At 36.2% G+C, this 17,749-nt stretch overlaps 1 protein-coding gene across 1 annotated transcript in view; it reads right to left on the bottom strand.

Moving 5' to 3' along the window:
* Nucleotides 1-17,749, bottom strand: part of ZW10 (zw10 kinetochore protein) — a 32,861-nt gene that overhangs the window by 9,129 nt on the left and 5,983 nt on the right. The window contains exons 3-10 of the mRNA XM_082660555.1: nucleotides 16,058-16,159; nucleotides 15,790-15,867; nucleotides 15,160-15,319; nucleotides 13,491-13,643; nucleotides 12,895-13,086; nucleotides 5,741-5,904; nucleotides 4,649-4,831; nucleotides 1,712-1,950 (exon numbers count right to left, since the gene is read on the bottom strand). Of these exons, the coding sequence (XP_082516681.1) occupies nucleotides 1,712-1,950; nucleotides 4,649-4,831; nucleotides 5,741-5,904; nucleotides 12,895-13,086; nucleotides 13,491-13,643; nucleotides 15,160-15,319; nucleotides 15,790-15,867; nucleotides 16,058-16,159 (1,271 nt within the window). The remainder of the gene's footprint in view (nucleotides 1-1,711; nucleotides 1,951-4,648; nucleotides 4,832-5,740; nucleotides 5,905-12,894; nucleotides 13,087-13,490; nucleotides 13,644-15,159; nucleotides 15,320-15,789; nucleotides 15,868-16,057; nucleotides 16,160-17,749) is intronic.

The raw sequence follows: 17,749 nt of genomic DNA, 5'->3' as shown, positions 1-17,749 counted from the left end.
CCTCGAGCAAATGTCACCTCCTCACTGACACACTGTGCAAAGGGCAAGGTATCAATAAAGGCACTCACTGGTGCTGTCGGAACCAGCCTGCCTTTCAGCCTCCACCTTCCCTCCTTCTCACCCCAATGCAAGGAGATGAATCAACATTTCTAGGACAGAATCCAACCTCAAGTTTTCTTGCCCTTTAAATCTGGTCTTAGAACACCAAAGATCATTATTAAAAAGCACTTAGGAAGAGCAAATATAAGGTTTGTGTAGCTTACTTCTACATAAGAATATTTTAAATTATGTACCTTGAATACATCACAGGAATTCCACAAATAACTTTTAAAAATTAGTCATGATCACTATACCCCGAAACACTGTTACAACTTGATTACTATGATACCGGACTAGATTATTTCATGTGTTGCTGTTTGAAGTTTGATAATAGGAAAAGTGAGTTGTTGTAATGTAGTTGTGTTTTTGTTTATCCTGTTGAAACTATTTTTTTGGTGGGAAGAATGTCCATAGACATTCAGTATACAAAAATATTGTTTGGTATTCTCTTAGGAAAAATTGCCTTGCATCCCTAACTTCTGGTCTGGTACATTTCAGGTGAATGCCATGTAATGAAACAGTCACTCCTATATTATTCTGCCAAAGGAGTGCATAATTCCTTTTACATGTATTTTTCTTCCTACTTAGATTTAAAACTGGATGGACTTGTGAATATAATGATTCATTCAAGTCAAGGAAGTATCTTAGTGAACATGTTCTTTCTAGAGCAGAATGAAATAAAGGGGTTAGTTTGTACATGGAGATAAAAACTGAAACTCCAGAAGCCCATCGGAAGACACAATTTAAGTCAAGCCCTAACTGAAACTGTTTTCTATATGAGGATGAAAAGTAAAAATACTACTACACACAGATTCAAATTAAAGAGGCTTTTTAAAATCTGCTCTATAATCAATTTGAGCTACTGGCTACCATTTTCTCCTCAATTTATAAAGTTTAGGAGTATGGGAAGAGCCTACTAAACAAAAAGAGATTCAGTACAAATGTGCAAGTATATGGATTGAGTTTGGGTACCTTGAATACAATATTGATTAGGAGAAAGCTTCTTGAAAGGGAGAAATCAGAACTTTGGTGCATTCCATTCTTTTCCTTCTACCTTTGGCTACCCAATAAACTATTATTGCTTTAAAATTAACATTTAAAATGTAAATTAATTAGGGCCTAGATTTCAAAAGGTAAAATGGATGTTAAGCTAAAGGGCCAGAGCATGCTGAAACAGATGGTACAACTATCACTAAGACCACCACCACCAATACTGATAAACATCTGAGTATCAATTATTTCCCAGGTAGCATTCTAAGTTCTTCACAAGCACTTTCTCATGTAATATCACTGAAGTCAAATAAAGTTAAAAGTAAACAAAAATTAAAGGGCTTTTTGTTAAAAAGTGATTAACAATTTTTAATGTCAAACCCATTTGTCTATCCATACAATGCTTTTATTGCTCATACCTTGTTGTAAGATTGTATGTTATTGTAAATAAAAGTTAATTGTTAATACATACGTGTGTACTATACTTTTCTCAAGGGAAAAAAATATTAACTAATAAGATAAGAAAACCCAAAGAATTCCAGTTAATTTTCTTAATAAATGCCTAGTTTAGATATACATTTAACCAAGTCATTGCCATTTCCAGAGGACTCAGAACTCGTACCATTGATCACTGCTAGTTGTTGCCTCCAGTAAAGTCTGATAGGCGAGTTCCATTAATTTCTTCACAGATTCACTGATGCGGCATGTGGGCAAAGAAAAGGAATGTTGGTCCAACGTATTTTCAGGCTCTAAATTCATCACTTCGTTGTACTGAGTTGTGGACACTTTCTGTACTTGTAGTTTGTCACCCTCAGCAGGACTAGGTAAATCTGGCACACTTATCTTAGAAGCAGGAGTAATCTAAGGGTCAAATACAGAAACAAAGAAAATGCACTGTCCTCAGAATAATCCAAATGCAAGCATACAGTGAGGAATAAGATACCAGTTGCTTCCATGATGATTAAGCTGTGGATCTACAGAATAATTAAAAGATTTGAGTAAACATGGCAGTACTTTAATGACTACTCAATCTTGGGTGAAAGCACGTCATAAGAAATAAGCAATCCCTTTACTGTGCCATTCTTCTAGTTCTTCTGTGCACTCTCATTCTTGGTGGAAACAGCAAAGCTGTGAAACTGGCCTAAGATTTTAGGTAAATGAAAGGACCTTCAAAAATCCTCTTTCTCAGATGAGACTATTAGATTAACACACACCAGTATGACTTGTGTTCCACTGTCATTAAACAAATTATTTCCCACCAGAAACACGTGTTGGCTTACTCAAAGAAACAACACATTCAGGCTAGCTTATACTGCTCTTAAAAACAAAATTCCAAACAAAAACCAAAAAAGCTTCCCTAACATTTATACAGAATGAAAATTCCCAGACTTGGTCAAGACTAAAGGAAAGAACACTAGGCTTCTAGTTTGGAAACATCAGTGATATTTTCTACCCTAACTTTTAACAAAGTCATTTAACCTCTCTTGAACTCAATTTTCTCATTGTAATATGAAGAAACTGCACTACAATAATGGTTTTCAAACCTTGCTTCTCGAAGATGCCTCAGGGACCAATAAAAGGAGAGATTAAGCAGGTGGAAGCAGCAGGTTCCTACTGCAAGAAGAGCAGCTCTGCTCTGCACATACTGGACCTCTATGGAAAATTTCTGACAGAAGAAGCTCCAATTCTAATAAAAATGTTTAAGTCATGAGACATGCCATCTGTAAAATGGTATAATAATGTCTACTTCATAGGGCTGTTAATGACATTTAAATGAAAATACAAACATCACAACTGGGAGAGGTGCTACTGGCATCTAGTGGGTAGAGATTAGGGATGCTACTAAACATCCTACAGGACAGGCCCCCAGAGCAAAGAATTATCTGGCCGCAAATGTCAACAGTGGCACTGCTGAGAAACTCTGATCTAGAGGAAGCTACATCATTAGGATTTGGGTACTTGGGGGGAAAATACAGTCTTATAAAATGTCAGAACTAGTTGAATAGGGAGTTCAGAGATTATCTAGTTCAATTCTGTCATATTACAGAAGAGGAAAATGAGGTCCAACAAGGTTAAAAGATTTAGCCCAGAGCCACAAAGTGATCCAGTAACAATCCTATTTATAACAAGGAGTTATAACAGAGTTAATGGGATATATATTAATTCATTTACCAAATATTTACTAAGTACATAGTAGTATGCACCAGGTATTTTCTTGATGCTACAGATACAACAGTAAACCAAACAGTAAAGAACAAAACAAACAGGAAAAAGAAAAACCAACCCTGCCCTCATAGAGCTTATTTTCTAGAGGGGAAAAACAATAAATAATTCATATAGACTATTTAATGATAATAAGTGGTATGAAGAAAAATAAAGCAAGGAAAGAGTACAGGAGATAGCGGGAAGTCACAATCTTAAAAGAGTGGTCAGGAAAGGGAGCACATCGGTGGTAATATCCCAAGCAGAGGGAAAAAGAGGTTCAAAAGTCCTGCAGCCGAGTCGGCCTGGCAAATGAGCAGAGTGACTGAAGAGGAATGCAACAGGAGATGGAGTCAGAGAGGCAACAAGGGGACAGTTCACAGGAGGCCGTGCAGGCCACTGCAAGGCTACTGGGTCTTTCTCTGAATGAGACGGGAAGCCACTGGATTCTGTGCACAAGAGTGACATAAGTGATATTCATGTGAAAAACACCTGCAGCCCAGTTCCCGGTACTGAGTGCATTTCGGCTCCCTTAACCACCCAAGATTACATCAAAATGTGCTAAGATCTGTGCACCTCAAATGGCTAATTTAATATTTTACTGAAGTGGACACTATAACAGGGTACCTAGCCCCAGGAAAACGGGGGATGACAGAAAGGACAGAGGGAGGAAGAGCGCAGTCCTCTCAGCGATAACAGATAAATGGCTGAGGAATTCTCTATTAAGGGATTACTTTAGTGTATGTCTTCTTTTAATCTAAGTAACACCTTACATTTGTCAAATATTATTTTATATATGTAAGATGTTAAAAAAATACACAGAATTATTTAAGGTCAAAGGAGTAAATTACCCTCAATGCAAATTAATTTGTCCACGGATTTTACAGGTAATTGTTTATACTATACAAAGATCATATCTTTTTGTTTGTTTTTATTAACTTCAAAACTAGCATCTCTATTAGTGTAAGCAATAAAGTCAACATTTCACAACAGGATATAATCTCTGGATATAACAATACCTGTCACGAAACTGTGTACTAAAAATTCAAGTGATAAAGTTGAGAAAACTCTATAGGTTGATATACTCTCTGATTTCAACAACAGTAATCTATTACATTCACGTAGACTTTTTAAATTTATACAATGCTTTTATGTGCATTATCTCATCTGGACCCCACAATACCCTGTAAAAGACGTAGGAATTAGGACCCCTTTAAAAATGAGAAAACTAATGTTTAAGAAGATTAATAACTCGTCTCAATGAGCTCAGCAACTGTCAGTGCTCTTCCACTCTATCATAATCATCTCAAAAATGAGCTGCTTCCTAATACAAGGTAACACCTGTAACCCCCAATACCTTCACAGTGTTGTGAATTTCAGAGGTCATTAGGTTTCTAGCTGCCACAATCACATCCTGACACTTCTTGTTAGCAAAATGAGAATTGATGTTACGGGCATATTTCAGCAAGTCTGTAGTATTTCCTTTTAGAAACCTCATCTCCTTTAAGGCATTTTCAAATTCTTCAGTGGACTGTATGATCTGAGAAAGAAACGCAAGAGAAAAAAAAGTAAAAGAATCAAATACATATGTTCCTTTCCAATATTAAAATTTCAAATCCAATGTATAGGAAAGAACAAGGACCAGCTGGTCATTTAAGTTTTAGAAAAGACCATCAGTTACTAGGTATGAAAATATTATTCATTTTTTCTAGCCTTAAATTCATTAGGAAGAGCATCTTCATTAGAAGTTTTTGACTCTGCTTAGTAAAGGTGCAAACATTTTTAAATAAATAGACAGTAGGTCCCCCCTTATCCTCGGCTTCAATTACCCACAGTCAACCATGGTCTGAAAATATTAAATGGAAAATTCTAGAAACAAACAATTCCTAAGTTTTAAACTGTGTGCTGTTCTGAGTAGCATGATGAAATATTGCGCCGTCCTGCTCTGTCTTGCCCAGGATAGGAATCATCCTTTTGTCCAGCATATCCATGCTATATACACTACCTGCCCATTAGTATAGGAAAAAACATAGGACATCTGTGGTTCAGTACTATCCACAGGTTCAGGCCTTCGCTGGGGGAACTGGAACGTAGCCCCAGAGATAAAGGGGGACTCCTGTGCTTACTGTAGTGTTTGAGGAAACACTAAAAAGAAGCCAAAAAGTAAAGCGTCACATAGTAGCTACTATAGCTGACACCAATAGAAAAACAATTGTTCTTCAAAAGTATCTTACTAAAGAAAACATACTTAATAACGAAACATACTTCCCCACCCAATCAAAAGGTAGGAAGCCTGAAGAGACATGAAGTCAGAGGGAATCTGCCTCCACACTTTATGAATAATTTTCTTAAAGATGTCACTAAAGAACAAAAGATCTCCAAGGTAAACAAGTGACGCCAACAGGAACCTACGGTCTCTTCAAACCCTCTGTGACACCTCTGCTCTTACCTCCTCATACTGCTGTAACTTGCTGCTATTTGTTGGGATAGAATAAACCAAACAATTTTTAATGAGGCACTCGGACAAGTCCTCCCAGATCATGTCACCAAGCATCTCAGCCAATACGATCTTGCATGTTTTCTCATTTTCTACATCAGCAACAAGAGGCAAATCTGAATTCAAAAGAAAAAGTTTTAAACAAGAAACTCTTCACAGTCTGGACATATTCTCAAATTCCCTAGTTTTCTAGAATTCTTTAACTTTAAGATGACAGGGAAGAAAACAGCACGAATAATTCTATAGCTATCTCAACAGACTACATGGGAAAAGCATGACACAATTATTATTTTATTTTCACTGCTCAAATGAATCATCTGCACTGTATGACTGCCTGTTCTCTGTAACAATAAGGTATTAAGCCACCTACATTATAATCATCTACAGATCTGATTATATGAAGCACTCAGAAGTTCTGCATACCACGTTGAAACTAGTTTAGAATAAAGTCCAAGTTCTCCAATACTAAATATATTTCTTTCATCTCTGCAAAGGATCTGAGTGTTTATCCTAAGTAAAATATCAATAAACACCTTACATTATAGCATAATATCTAGCCTACCAAACAGAATACTTCAGTGTCTCTTCCATGGTACATTTTAGGGTGGCTTTTTCTAACACATTTTGAGGGAGTTATATTTAGAACATACCATTAATTAACTAAACAATATATAAGAACCTTAAAAGAAAGTGACCATCTTACCTCGGAGCCTTGAGATATCTTACAATATCTGAAGTCTAGGCCTACACTGTCCGATATGATAGGAACCAGCCACATTTTGCTACTGAGCACTTGAAATGGGGCTGGTGGGACTGACGAACTCAATTTTTTTTTAATTTTAAGCAATTTCAAATTAAGTTTAAAAATGGAAGCAAGGGTGTGTGGTTATAATGGGTGGCACAAGGGAGCCTTGTGGTGATAGAACAGTTCTGTATCTTGATTGTGGTGGTAGTTACATGAATCTACACATGTAACAAAATTGCACAGAACTATTCACACATACAAATGAGTGCAAGTAAAACTGGAGAAATCTGAATAAGCTCTGTGAATCATAACAAAGTCCATTTCCTGGTTCTGATACTATACTATGGTTACACAAGATGCTAACATTGGGGAAAACTGGGTGAAGAGTACATGGGACCTCTGTATGTTTTTTGAATTAAAATTTTAAACTAAAAAAAAAAAAGAGGAAGTAGCGTAAAATACTTTTCTGTTAAACACAGTTTTGTTGCTTTGAAAAGCCTATGCCTCACTTTAACCATCACATCATATAAGCTATTATGTGTACTATAGTGCTCACATCAGGCATGTGTATCACTTCTAGTATTTCTTATAAACACACCTTCGATGTAGTCAGTGTAAACAGATTCATTCCACTGGAATGACTTTGTTTTCCTATGCACCAGTGTAACATTGTAATGCATTTATTTGGATATTTTTCACATACAGCACAGGTTACAGTGATACCTGTAATAAACTGAAAACGGTAGTAAAATTGAAATGCTTATTATTTTCACTATGATATATTTTTCTAGCTTAAAAAAATGATTATAAACAAACTTTTAAATTTAAAACTAAGGCACACTATTGATGCAGAATCAAGTGAAGGTGCAGAAGCTAGAAGAACTGGCAGAACAGTAAAGGAAAATACAGACTGGAAGAAAATATGCCACAAATTTTACAATAAATGGCAGCTGCAGCTTGCTAAAACAGAGCAAAACAAAACTTTTCTTGCTGTGCAAAAAAATTTTTAAGATGATAAAGCAGACAATATTAAGAGAAATTTCAACAAATACATTAGGAATTTGTCAAGTTTCCTCTCAAAGAAGAATTGACAAAATTAGTCACCTGAAATCACAATTAAAAGTCCAACCCAAAATGTGATTTTAAGGGGATCTGAGCTTGTAAATTTAGCTAGCGATAAAATGACTTGGTAAAATCATTCCATACATTTTGGTAGCAAATTTATGCTGGTTTTTAAAAAATTAATTAGGGCACTTATCCATCTTTTTCTATTGACCAAAAGAGCTTGATTATCAAAGGGATTATCTGTAATTTGAAGAGTACCTAGAATGTAGCCACAAACCGTACGTGCCTGATGGTGGCCTTTTTAGCAGAAAATCTTTAACCACCTTCCAAATTTCTTCTACAACTACTTGTATGTTCAGAGTCTCTATTTCTTGGTAAATTTTAGTAGTGTATACTTTCTAGAAAATCATTCATGGCAAAAGCAAAATATGCTTCTTGTGACAAAGCCAACACCACGGAAGTTTACAAAGAGAAAGCCTAATTTTCCCTCTCCATACCCACAAGCTTCTCTCTCTCTCTGTGTCCAAGTAACCAGAGTTAAGAGTTTGGTTTGTATTCTTCCTCCCTTACATTAATAATATACACACGCACACATGCATGCACGCACGCAGACACATGATATAGACTAAACTGTGTCCCCCACAATTCATATGTTGAAGCCCTAGTCTCCAGTGTGACTGTACTCGGAGACAGGGCTCGCCTTTAAATAGGTCATAACGGTGGAGCCCTAATCCACTATGACTAGTGTCCTTTTAAGAAAAGGAGAGACACCAGGGATAAGCAAGCAGAGAAGAAAGGCCATGTGAGGACAGTAAGAAGGCTGTCTGCAAGGCAAGGAGACAGGGCTCAGGAGAAACCAAACCTACTAACACCTTGATCTTGGACTTCCAGCCTCCAAAACTGTGAGAGAATAAATTTCTATTGTTTAAGCCACAGAGCCTGTGGAATTTTGTTATGGAAGCCCTAGCAAACTAATATAACATTCATATAAGGGGCTACTTCCTTTTTTATAAAATGGGTTTATGCTATAGATTTTACATGTAACTTTTTTATCCCTTAAAAATAGATTGTGGCCATCTCTGAGGTCACTATATCTAGCTCCAGTTCATTTCTTTTCAATAGCTGCACCATTCTTCAAATGATGCACATTCCAGTATGCAAGTATATACAGTACTCATACATGCAAACATACACACTGTTGATATCACATAGTAAGGAATTAAAAAGTGGGACACCTGGGTCAAAGCGATGTATATTTTAGCATAACTATAGAGCTGCAGATTACTTTCTAAAAAACTCACTAAAGCGATGAAGGAGACTACCTTTGCATTTTCTTACCGAAAGTGTCTTACACAAATCTTTGAATTCTGTCAACCCTAGGGGTGAAAAGTTCTACTTTGATGGTGTGATTTCCATTCCACTATTAGGGAGATTAAGCAATACATATTTTTATGTTTATTAACAACTTGCACCTTTTCTTCCATAAACTGCCTATTCATATTTTTTACTCTTTTTCTGTTATTATGTTCTTTTTTTCTTTGTAAAAAAAATCTTTGTATTAGCTCCTTGTCTGCCAATGTACTGCAAATATTTTCTGCCAGTATAATATTATCTTTTGACTTTGTTTATGGCATTGTTTACCATACAGAATTTAACATTTATATGTAGTCAAATTTATCAATCATTTCCTTTATGCATTCTGAGCTTCCTGAGAATATTTAAGTCTTCTTGTAAATTTTCTTCTAACATTTTTATTGTTTTACCTTTTGCATATAGGGATTTAATTTATCTGGAATGTATCTCTGTATGAAGTATGAAGCAGGAATCTAACTTTGTCTTATTCCATATAGCCAATTTTGCTAGCACCATTTTTTAATAAACTATCTGTCTCACTAAACTGAAATACAACTTTGATCAAATGGTAAATTCTCATTTATTCTTGGCTCTACTTCTGGACGCTTTTTCATTCCACTGATCTTCTTATGTCAAGAACATAGTTTTAATTATAAAATTCTCCAACTAGTGTTTTGCAAATCTTTATTAGCAAGTCTCATATTTTTTGATGTAAGCTCTAGAGTAATTAATTTGTCAAGTAGGAAAAATGTATAACAAGAATCTGATTGGGAATGTTTTAAATTTATGCATTATTTTGGAATGAGCTGACAATTTTTTGAGACTGTCTTCTAATCCACGATAGCCTCCCCTTACTTTACGCCCTCAATAAGTTTTATGCTTTCCCTTACATGTATTCTTCCCATTCTTATTAAATTTATCTTTTAAGAATTTCATAGATTTTATTGCCATTATAAATAAGATATCTTTATATTTTAATTTATAACTGATTGTTACTAGCTTGGAGAGAAACTGATTTCTATAGATTTATACTGTACCTAGACAACTTAGTAAATGTCTTACTAATTATTAAAGTTTTAGGAGCCTTTTGTTTTTTTAGGTATACAATTACATCATTTACAAGTAAAGATAAATACTTCTCCTTATTTTAATATTCATACTTATTTTCTCTTCTTTGCATCAGCCATAACCCCTAAAACAATGTTAACGAATATTAATAATAATGTGCATTCCTGACTTAAAACTGATTTTAATGGAAATAAAGTTTTTAATCCTTTAATAGATGCTTGTTGCTGGCTTTTTAGAAGCAATTAGCTTCAAAATTAATTACTTTAAAAAAAATCAATAAAGTATAACATAATTATGCAAAGTGGTCTATTATACAGCTGTATACTTTACTTCATCATTTCCCTATTCTTCAAGATTTCATGACTTTCCAGTATTTCAATATTATAAGTAACATTATGATGAACATCCTTATACATAAATGGTTTTATATATTTAAGATTATTTCTTCAAGGAAGACTCCTAGAACTTGAAACCTTGGTTTAAAGGATATAAACATTTTAAGGCTTTTTATATATTTTGCCAAAGTATTTCCAAAAGAATTTTTTTTCTCCTCTTTTAAAAGCTCCTTTGCTGTTGGTACAATGATGCTTAGTAATACAGAAAACTTGGGGAAAAAATACATATTTAAAAGATGAAAAGAGCATAAAACCAAAGACAAACATAAGACGAAAGGTAAAAATCTTTATGAAGTTTCAGAATAACTAAAATCCAAAGAAAGTAGAGGATTCCAAAAAGAACTAAGGCCACAAAATATGATCCTCAGGTTTTATTTAGGGCAAGAAGATGAAGGAAGGGAATACTGACTGAAAGATAGTAAAGAGATTAGAAGAGCACCTAGCAACAGTGAGTTGTCTTCTGCTCTGAATATCCTAGGTACTAAGAAAACTTACAAATAAATCACTAGGTTGAATACTTAAATGGACCAACGTCAAACTGGAAAGAGGTTTCTACTGGAATTCCCCAGAGCACCCTCTGATCTAGCCCTATCCTAGGTAATAGTACCATCACTGACTCAGATTAAACTGTAAGAAAACATGATTATCAATTATGCATTCGATATGAAGTAGAAAGGATATTGTAAAATTTTATCAAGTAAAATTTAACAAAGATTAATGTTAATGCCAAAAAATCAAGTACAAGATGGGAAAGCAGCAGTTTGCACTGAGTATGACATAGGATTTTCACTGACATCAAGCTCAATAAGTTAACTGTGTAAAAATAGCTATACTATATAGCTATACTAACAGAAGCATGAAACTGAGAATGAGGGTGTGAACAATCCCCCCATACTATTCTGAATTGGTTCGGACTATACTTAGAATACTTTGTTCTGTTTTGAACACCCTACTTTAATAAAAGGACTATGGAAGAAATGGAATATATTCACAGAAGATCAGTGAAGATAAGAGGAACTTAAAAAACTATTTCATTAAAAAATAAACCTAAAGATGTTTTATATTGGTGATAAGATGTAGGCAACATAGTAACAGCTACTATAAAGAATCTGAAAGTCCATCATGTGTAATAAGAATTAGATTTCTATATAGCTCCACATACTAGAAACAGCATCAGTAAAGCAGATATTACAGGGCATATATTTTGAACATAGTTTTTAAACAACTACCCTAAAGATTTAAGTTCCAAAATGGTCATTTGGGCAATAGCATTTAAGAAAGAAGATACAATTTTTTTTAAAAACCAACAAACAAAAACTTCATAGTACTCAGAGTTGTCCAGAGGTGGGATGGAATGCCTCAAGAGGAAGTGAGTTCCCTCTCACTAAAAGTGCTCAAGTTTGTTATATGACTAATTGATGGGAGTGTTACAGAGGAGAGTCGAGCATCAGAGATATCTGTATTGCATCACCTTTCTAGTTCCTTCCAATCCTTGGATACTTTGCTTACAACTCTTTTTTTATATCTAATAAAAATAAGGGTGTATTATCTCCCTAAGTAAAGGAATAAGAAGAAAACTACCTTGGATTTTTGTAATTTATGCAAGTCTTAGAATTTTTTATTCTCTGTTGTCAAAACTAGAAAGAATTCCTTGCTCTACATATAAATTATTTATATATAAATAAAGAATGCCTGTATGTGTATAACTGAGTCACTTTGCTATACAGCAGAGATTGGCAAAACATTGTAAATCAACTGTACTTCGATTTAAAAAAAAATAAATTTATATATAAATAAATTATGTTGACTGCCAGGAAGGCATACAAACAATAGCAGCATCTCTTTTTCATTTTCTCCACAGCAAGAATGCTTAATTTGACTATTCAATAAGACAACTGAGAAAAGCGAAAAGAAGGTAAGTCAAATAGACTAAAACCAACAGTATGATAACAAAACACCAGAAGAAATTTTACTTTTAGTAGTGTGACAGCCAAAAAATGATTCAAGCAACATAGAAACTATTTCAAGGGTGAATATATAAAGATCTAACCAGTAGGCTGAGATGGAATGAAATTCATTGCCTATGTTAAACCTATTTTGTTTATATCAACTAGGTTGAAGGGGATTTTCCCATCAAAAGATATAAAACAGCACTTAGTTCATTTCTGCTTCTCCTATAACTAAAGCAAGAGTCCCAAAATGTGATGTTCCTAGAAGTCCCATGAGGGAAGTGCATCCCAAAATTCAACTAAATATTACAAACACAGACTCTAGGGCACCACTAAAGACCCTATTTGTCAACACAGGGCAGAGAAGGAATGCAAAATAGAGCAAGAAATAAAAAGGTAGCTACTTTGTTCCCATGACATAATTTACTCACGTCTGATCCGCCATTCACTCAGATTGCTGACATTTTTATCCACTTTAAAATAAATATCGACTTCTCTAAAATATAAAAGCGCTGCCTTGGGGATACATACCTAGAAGTTGTTTCTGGACCACTTCCAGTACCAGTCTGATCTTGGCAAAAACTTCAGATGGTGATGGATGTTCCAAGTCAGTCATCACAGATTCAAAACGAATGATAATGATGTTAGGTTGGCTTTCTATCACAGCAAAAAGGGATGGGCAAGATGCCAGAGGCCTAAGGATATACTTCAGCAGCATCTGACCTGAAAGTTTTATGAACACTCATAAAAAATAAATCACGTCAAAAAAAAAAAGATCTTCGAGCCTGACAACAAAAATACATATACCATGACGTTACACAACACCCATTACGCACTGCAGGTTTTCCCACTGAAGTTTCCCAGATTGTCTACAGATTTTTATTTAAATTATTCAAAAAATCAAATAAAATAAATACCAGCAGCTACTTTAAAAAAGAAAAAAGGAAAGGATCTAAGCCCTTAATGAAAAGTGTAATATTTATACAATTCCACTTGATAAACCATGAGGCCAAACCCTATGATCCATCATCAATATTATTCAGAGAATACTGATCATTTTTCTGTCATTCCTTTAACAATGGACCTTCTGAAATTTCATGTAAATGAAACAAAGTATTATGCCTTACCAAATGACTTAAGCTTGGTATGTAGCTCCCCAAGAAGAGAAAATGCCAAGAGGACACAACTGATGGGTGGCACGGGGGTCTTCTCTTCTTTCTGAGATGGTTCAGCGCATAAATGAAGTTCTGTTTGTAGGCAAGATTCCAAGTTGCTGGTATCTAAGAAAAAGGGAAAAAATATCAGCTGTCTCAGCAATACAAGATGTTCCCATTTCTATCCCTGAGAGCCCACCGTCTACTAAGAGTCCTAAGTATGTGGTTTTACTACAATACACTTCTAATGCAATCAAATATGAATTACTACATACACGTCCTTGGCATCGCTTTAAAACAGGAAATTACTTCCTTTGGTATGTTCAAAGAATCAAACTGAGTGCCAAAGTAAGATGATGTGCATACAATAACTGCTTACTAAATATGTGTTGAGAATGGATAAACAACAAGGTCCTACTGTATAGCATAGGGAACTATATTCAATATCCTGTGATAAACCATAATGGAACAGAATATAAAAAAGTACGTATTTATATTTATAACTGAATCACTTTGCTGTACAGCAGAAATTAACACAACATTGTAAATCAACCATACTTCAATTTAAAAAAAGAATGTGCTGAATGACAGAATGAAGGCAAAGAATAAAAAGTGAGATCCTAGTTTCAATTAAGGCCTCCTATTCTATGTTCCCTCTTATGAAGTAAAGAGAACAGCCTGCCAAACAAGTTTAACAGGGTGTGTTACAACAAAGAATTAACACACCTGCCACCTCCTCTTAATTTTACAGTCTGCTTGGAAATAGAATCTAAAATTTTCTAGATGACTTCCTTGAAAATACCTAATACATACAGGGTGGGGTATGTGTGTGTGAGTGTGTGTATGTGTGTGTGCGCACACATGCGTGTGTGTACACACATACATATACAATGTATTTGAAGGCCATAGTGGATATGGGAAAGGGAGCAAGGGGAGACTGTGAGGTTTCCCCTGAAACAGACTAAATTTCAAGATTAAATGCTGGAAAATATACCAGGTTTAATGGCATGTCCTTCCCATATACCCTCAGAGGTTTTACTTTGTGTAAACAAGATATCAAAGAGGGCTCACACCCAGAGGTGGGCAGAGGGGCTGAGAGCCAAGTAGTATAAATAAAAGCCAGGGCCAGAGTTATCCTATTTCTTCATCTTGCAAAGCATCCCCCATCTCATGATTTTGTCACCATTTTTCTCCAACGACTGAAAAAAACTGGGCCAAACTCCTATCCCTTTCCTTAGCAAGAGAGAAAGAATGGTTGAACAGCTTCTTTAAGCTTTCTAGAAAAGATAAACTGTTGGGATTAGAGCTTTGGGAACGGGCACATCTTACGATGCAGTGGAAACTGTGTGGTCTTAATGTGCTACCACCTCCTCTACCACAGCCGCGCCACCTGGACCCCTCCCAATCATCTTCTCTCCTCTCTGCTCCTTCCCAGTGAAAGGGACAGAAAGAGAAATGCACGGGAAGTAACAAGCATTTTGGTCCTAACAAGCATTCTGCTTAACATGAGAACTCAATATAGAATTGGGAGATTAATAAATGAAACCTTCCTCTCTCCCAACATAAAATATTTGGAATATATTCAGAGGCCAAACTGGTTCAGGCAGATTAAGCAAAGCAGTCCACCTGAGGTCAGCAGCACCTTTTGATGGTGGGAACTTCCATACAATCAGTTTCTGCCACTCTTCTCCAAGGTGATAAAGTATGTTCTGTTTCTGTATTGTAAGCTCCATGCTGAGAGATTTCAGTATTTTTAAATCAAAGCATTTTCTGGATTTTAATAACTTCAAGCATATCTGTGCCTGGTAGTGAAATGGAATCATTGTTAACATTTCATCTGGACTCTAGGCAATTAGAATATATTTGTATAATGATAAGGAATACATGCAACACAAAATTTACTTAAAACAAGAATAGTACTGGACTTCTCTGGTGGTACAGTGGTTAAGAATCCGCCTGCCAATGCAGGGTACATGGGTTCGAGCCCTGGTCCGGGAAGATGCCACATGCAGTGGAGCAACTAAGCCCGTGCGCTACAACTACTGAGCCTGTGCTCTAGAGCCCGCGTGCCACAACTACTGAAACCCGCGCACCTAGAGCCCGTGCTCCACAGCGAGGGAAGCCACTGCAATGAAAAGTAGGCCCCGCTCGCCACAACTAGAGAAAGCCCGCGCGCAGCAACAAAGACCCAATACAGCCAATAAATAAATTAATTAATTTTTTAAAAAAAGAATAGTACTAATTGCTCATGCTTTAGAGAAAGTGTTAATACCTCTTCTAGACGCTGAGCAGCAGTAACATACTTCTTCTCTGCCAATGCACAATTATATTCCTCAATAGCAGTAGAAAACTGAAAAGATAAGTATAGTTATCAGGTATTTTATTTTATACATCCTACTATTTCAAGTCTGTCTGCTTGTTTATTTTTAAACTATGAAAAAATACCACATAGGGGATACCCATTGAATGATAAGACAATTGGAAAAAAAAAATAACTTTCTCACCACCAAAACACTAAAGTTTGATTTGAGTATACTGACCTCGTGTAGCTGTCTAAGTAAACTTAGGACTACCGAGTCTCTTTCCAACTGTTGCTTCAAGTCTGTAAATTCAGCAGTTGATACGTGAAGATCCCGGCGGACCTAAGTCACACACCAAAGACAAGTACTTTTAAGCTATACTATACTTGAGAAATGAAACTTTTACTGTAATCAATAAGCTTTATTAGGTGAATATAATTCATGATGAAATTTACATGCTGGTTAAGACTGGAATAAAAATCACAGAATGTAGTAGGAAGAGACTTTAAGTGATCCACTTAGCCCAAACCCTTATCCTATGCAGGAATACCCGTTCCCATCAACATAATATCCTCGTGTCACCATGTATTCTTAGTTTAAGCAGTTATCTTTCATCAAAGAACTCATCCACCTGGATTACTGGTATCCCCACTGCCAAGTGATAATTCATTCTTCAGCTGAATAGTTCTAACTAATAGAAAGATTTCTCTACATTGAGTGAGAATCCGCCTCCCATTCTGTCCCACCTTTTCAGGGACTTTGCACTATCAATTATTTCCTCTCTTCTCTATCTTTTACTTCTCCCTAAGTCATGCTCCATTCCAATTATGTGAATACCTATTAGAGCGTGGCTCCTCCCATCAGATTTAAATATGATTTAAAATCTCCCCCAACTCTATGAAAAAGTATCCTCCACCTTAGCAACCACCCTATTTCTCGGTAGCTACTTGATTTCTCTCCTCCCTCTCACAAACAAGCTTCTTGCAAGAGTGATCCATACTCGCTGTCTTTACTTTCTCACCTCTCATTCACTCTATAACTCACGTGATCTGGCTTCTACCCCCGCCATTCCACCAAAGCTGTTCCAAAGCAGTTGGTGCCAAAATACCAAGCAAATCCTTGCTGCTAAATCCAAAGCCTATGTCACCAGTATTACCTTGCATCAGTACACTGCTACTCACCTTCCCTTAGTTCTATGACACCCATATCTACTCATTTTCCTCCTGCTTCTTTGGCCATTCCTTTTCATCTTCTTTTGGGAGAGAAATTTCCCCTCTGATCACTTCACACACGCTGATATTCCTTTCTCCCTGGCCCTCTCATTACTCTGAACCAACAGTTCTCAAAAAATAAACGTTTTTTTTACCCCATCCTGATCCAGGGTCGTTTGGCAATGTCTAGAGACATCTGGCGTGCCACGATCGAGGGCGCTCTACTAGCACCTAGTGAGTAGAGGCCAGGGTTAGTACTGAACACCTTCCAGGGTACCGGATAGGCCCCCACAGCAAAGAACATCCGGCCCCAAATACCAGCTGTGCCTGTACTGAAAAGCCCTCCTCTCCACGCTCTCTCTGGGCAATCTCATTCATTCCCATAGCTTCAACTTCTAAGTGCAGCTACCTCATGACCACACCATTTTCCTAACATCCAAATATGTATATGGATGGCGTGACATGCAAACTATCCTCTAAAATCCATTCTCCCACTCTCCCACAGTAACAGCGCAAGGCTACGCAGCTAGACTATAGGTACTAGTGCCCTGCACAGTCAGGTGTGACCACGTGTCTAAGATCCCACCAATGCAATATAAGCAGAAGTGATGTGTACCATTTCCAAGTCTTAAGAAAACAGATGTGTCTCCTCTATTCCCTCTATTTGACCTTAACCTGCAGCTATAACTGGACATGGGGAGAGACCAACATCAACCATGCA

The sequence above is a fragment of the Grampus griseus genome, assembly GCF_964374135.1.
Source record: "Grampus griseus genome assembly, chromosome: 8".
In the NCBI taxonomy this organism is placed as follows: domain Eukaryota; kingdom Metazoa; phylum Chordata; class Mammalia; order Artiodactyla; family Delphinidae; genus Grampus; species Grampus griseus.
This window is presented reverse-complemented; position numbering and strand designations above follow the sequence as displayed.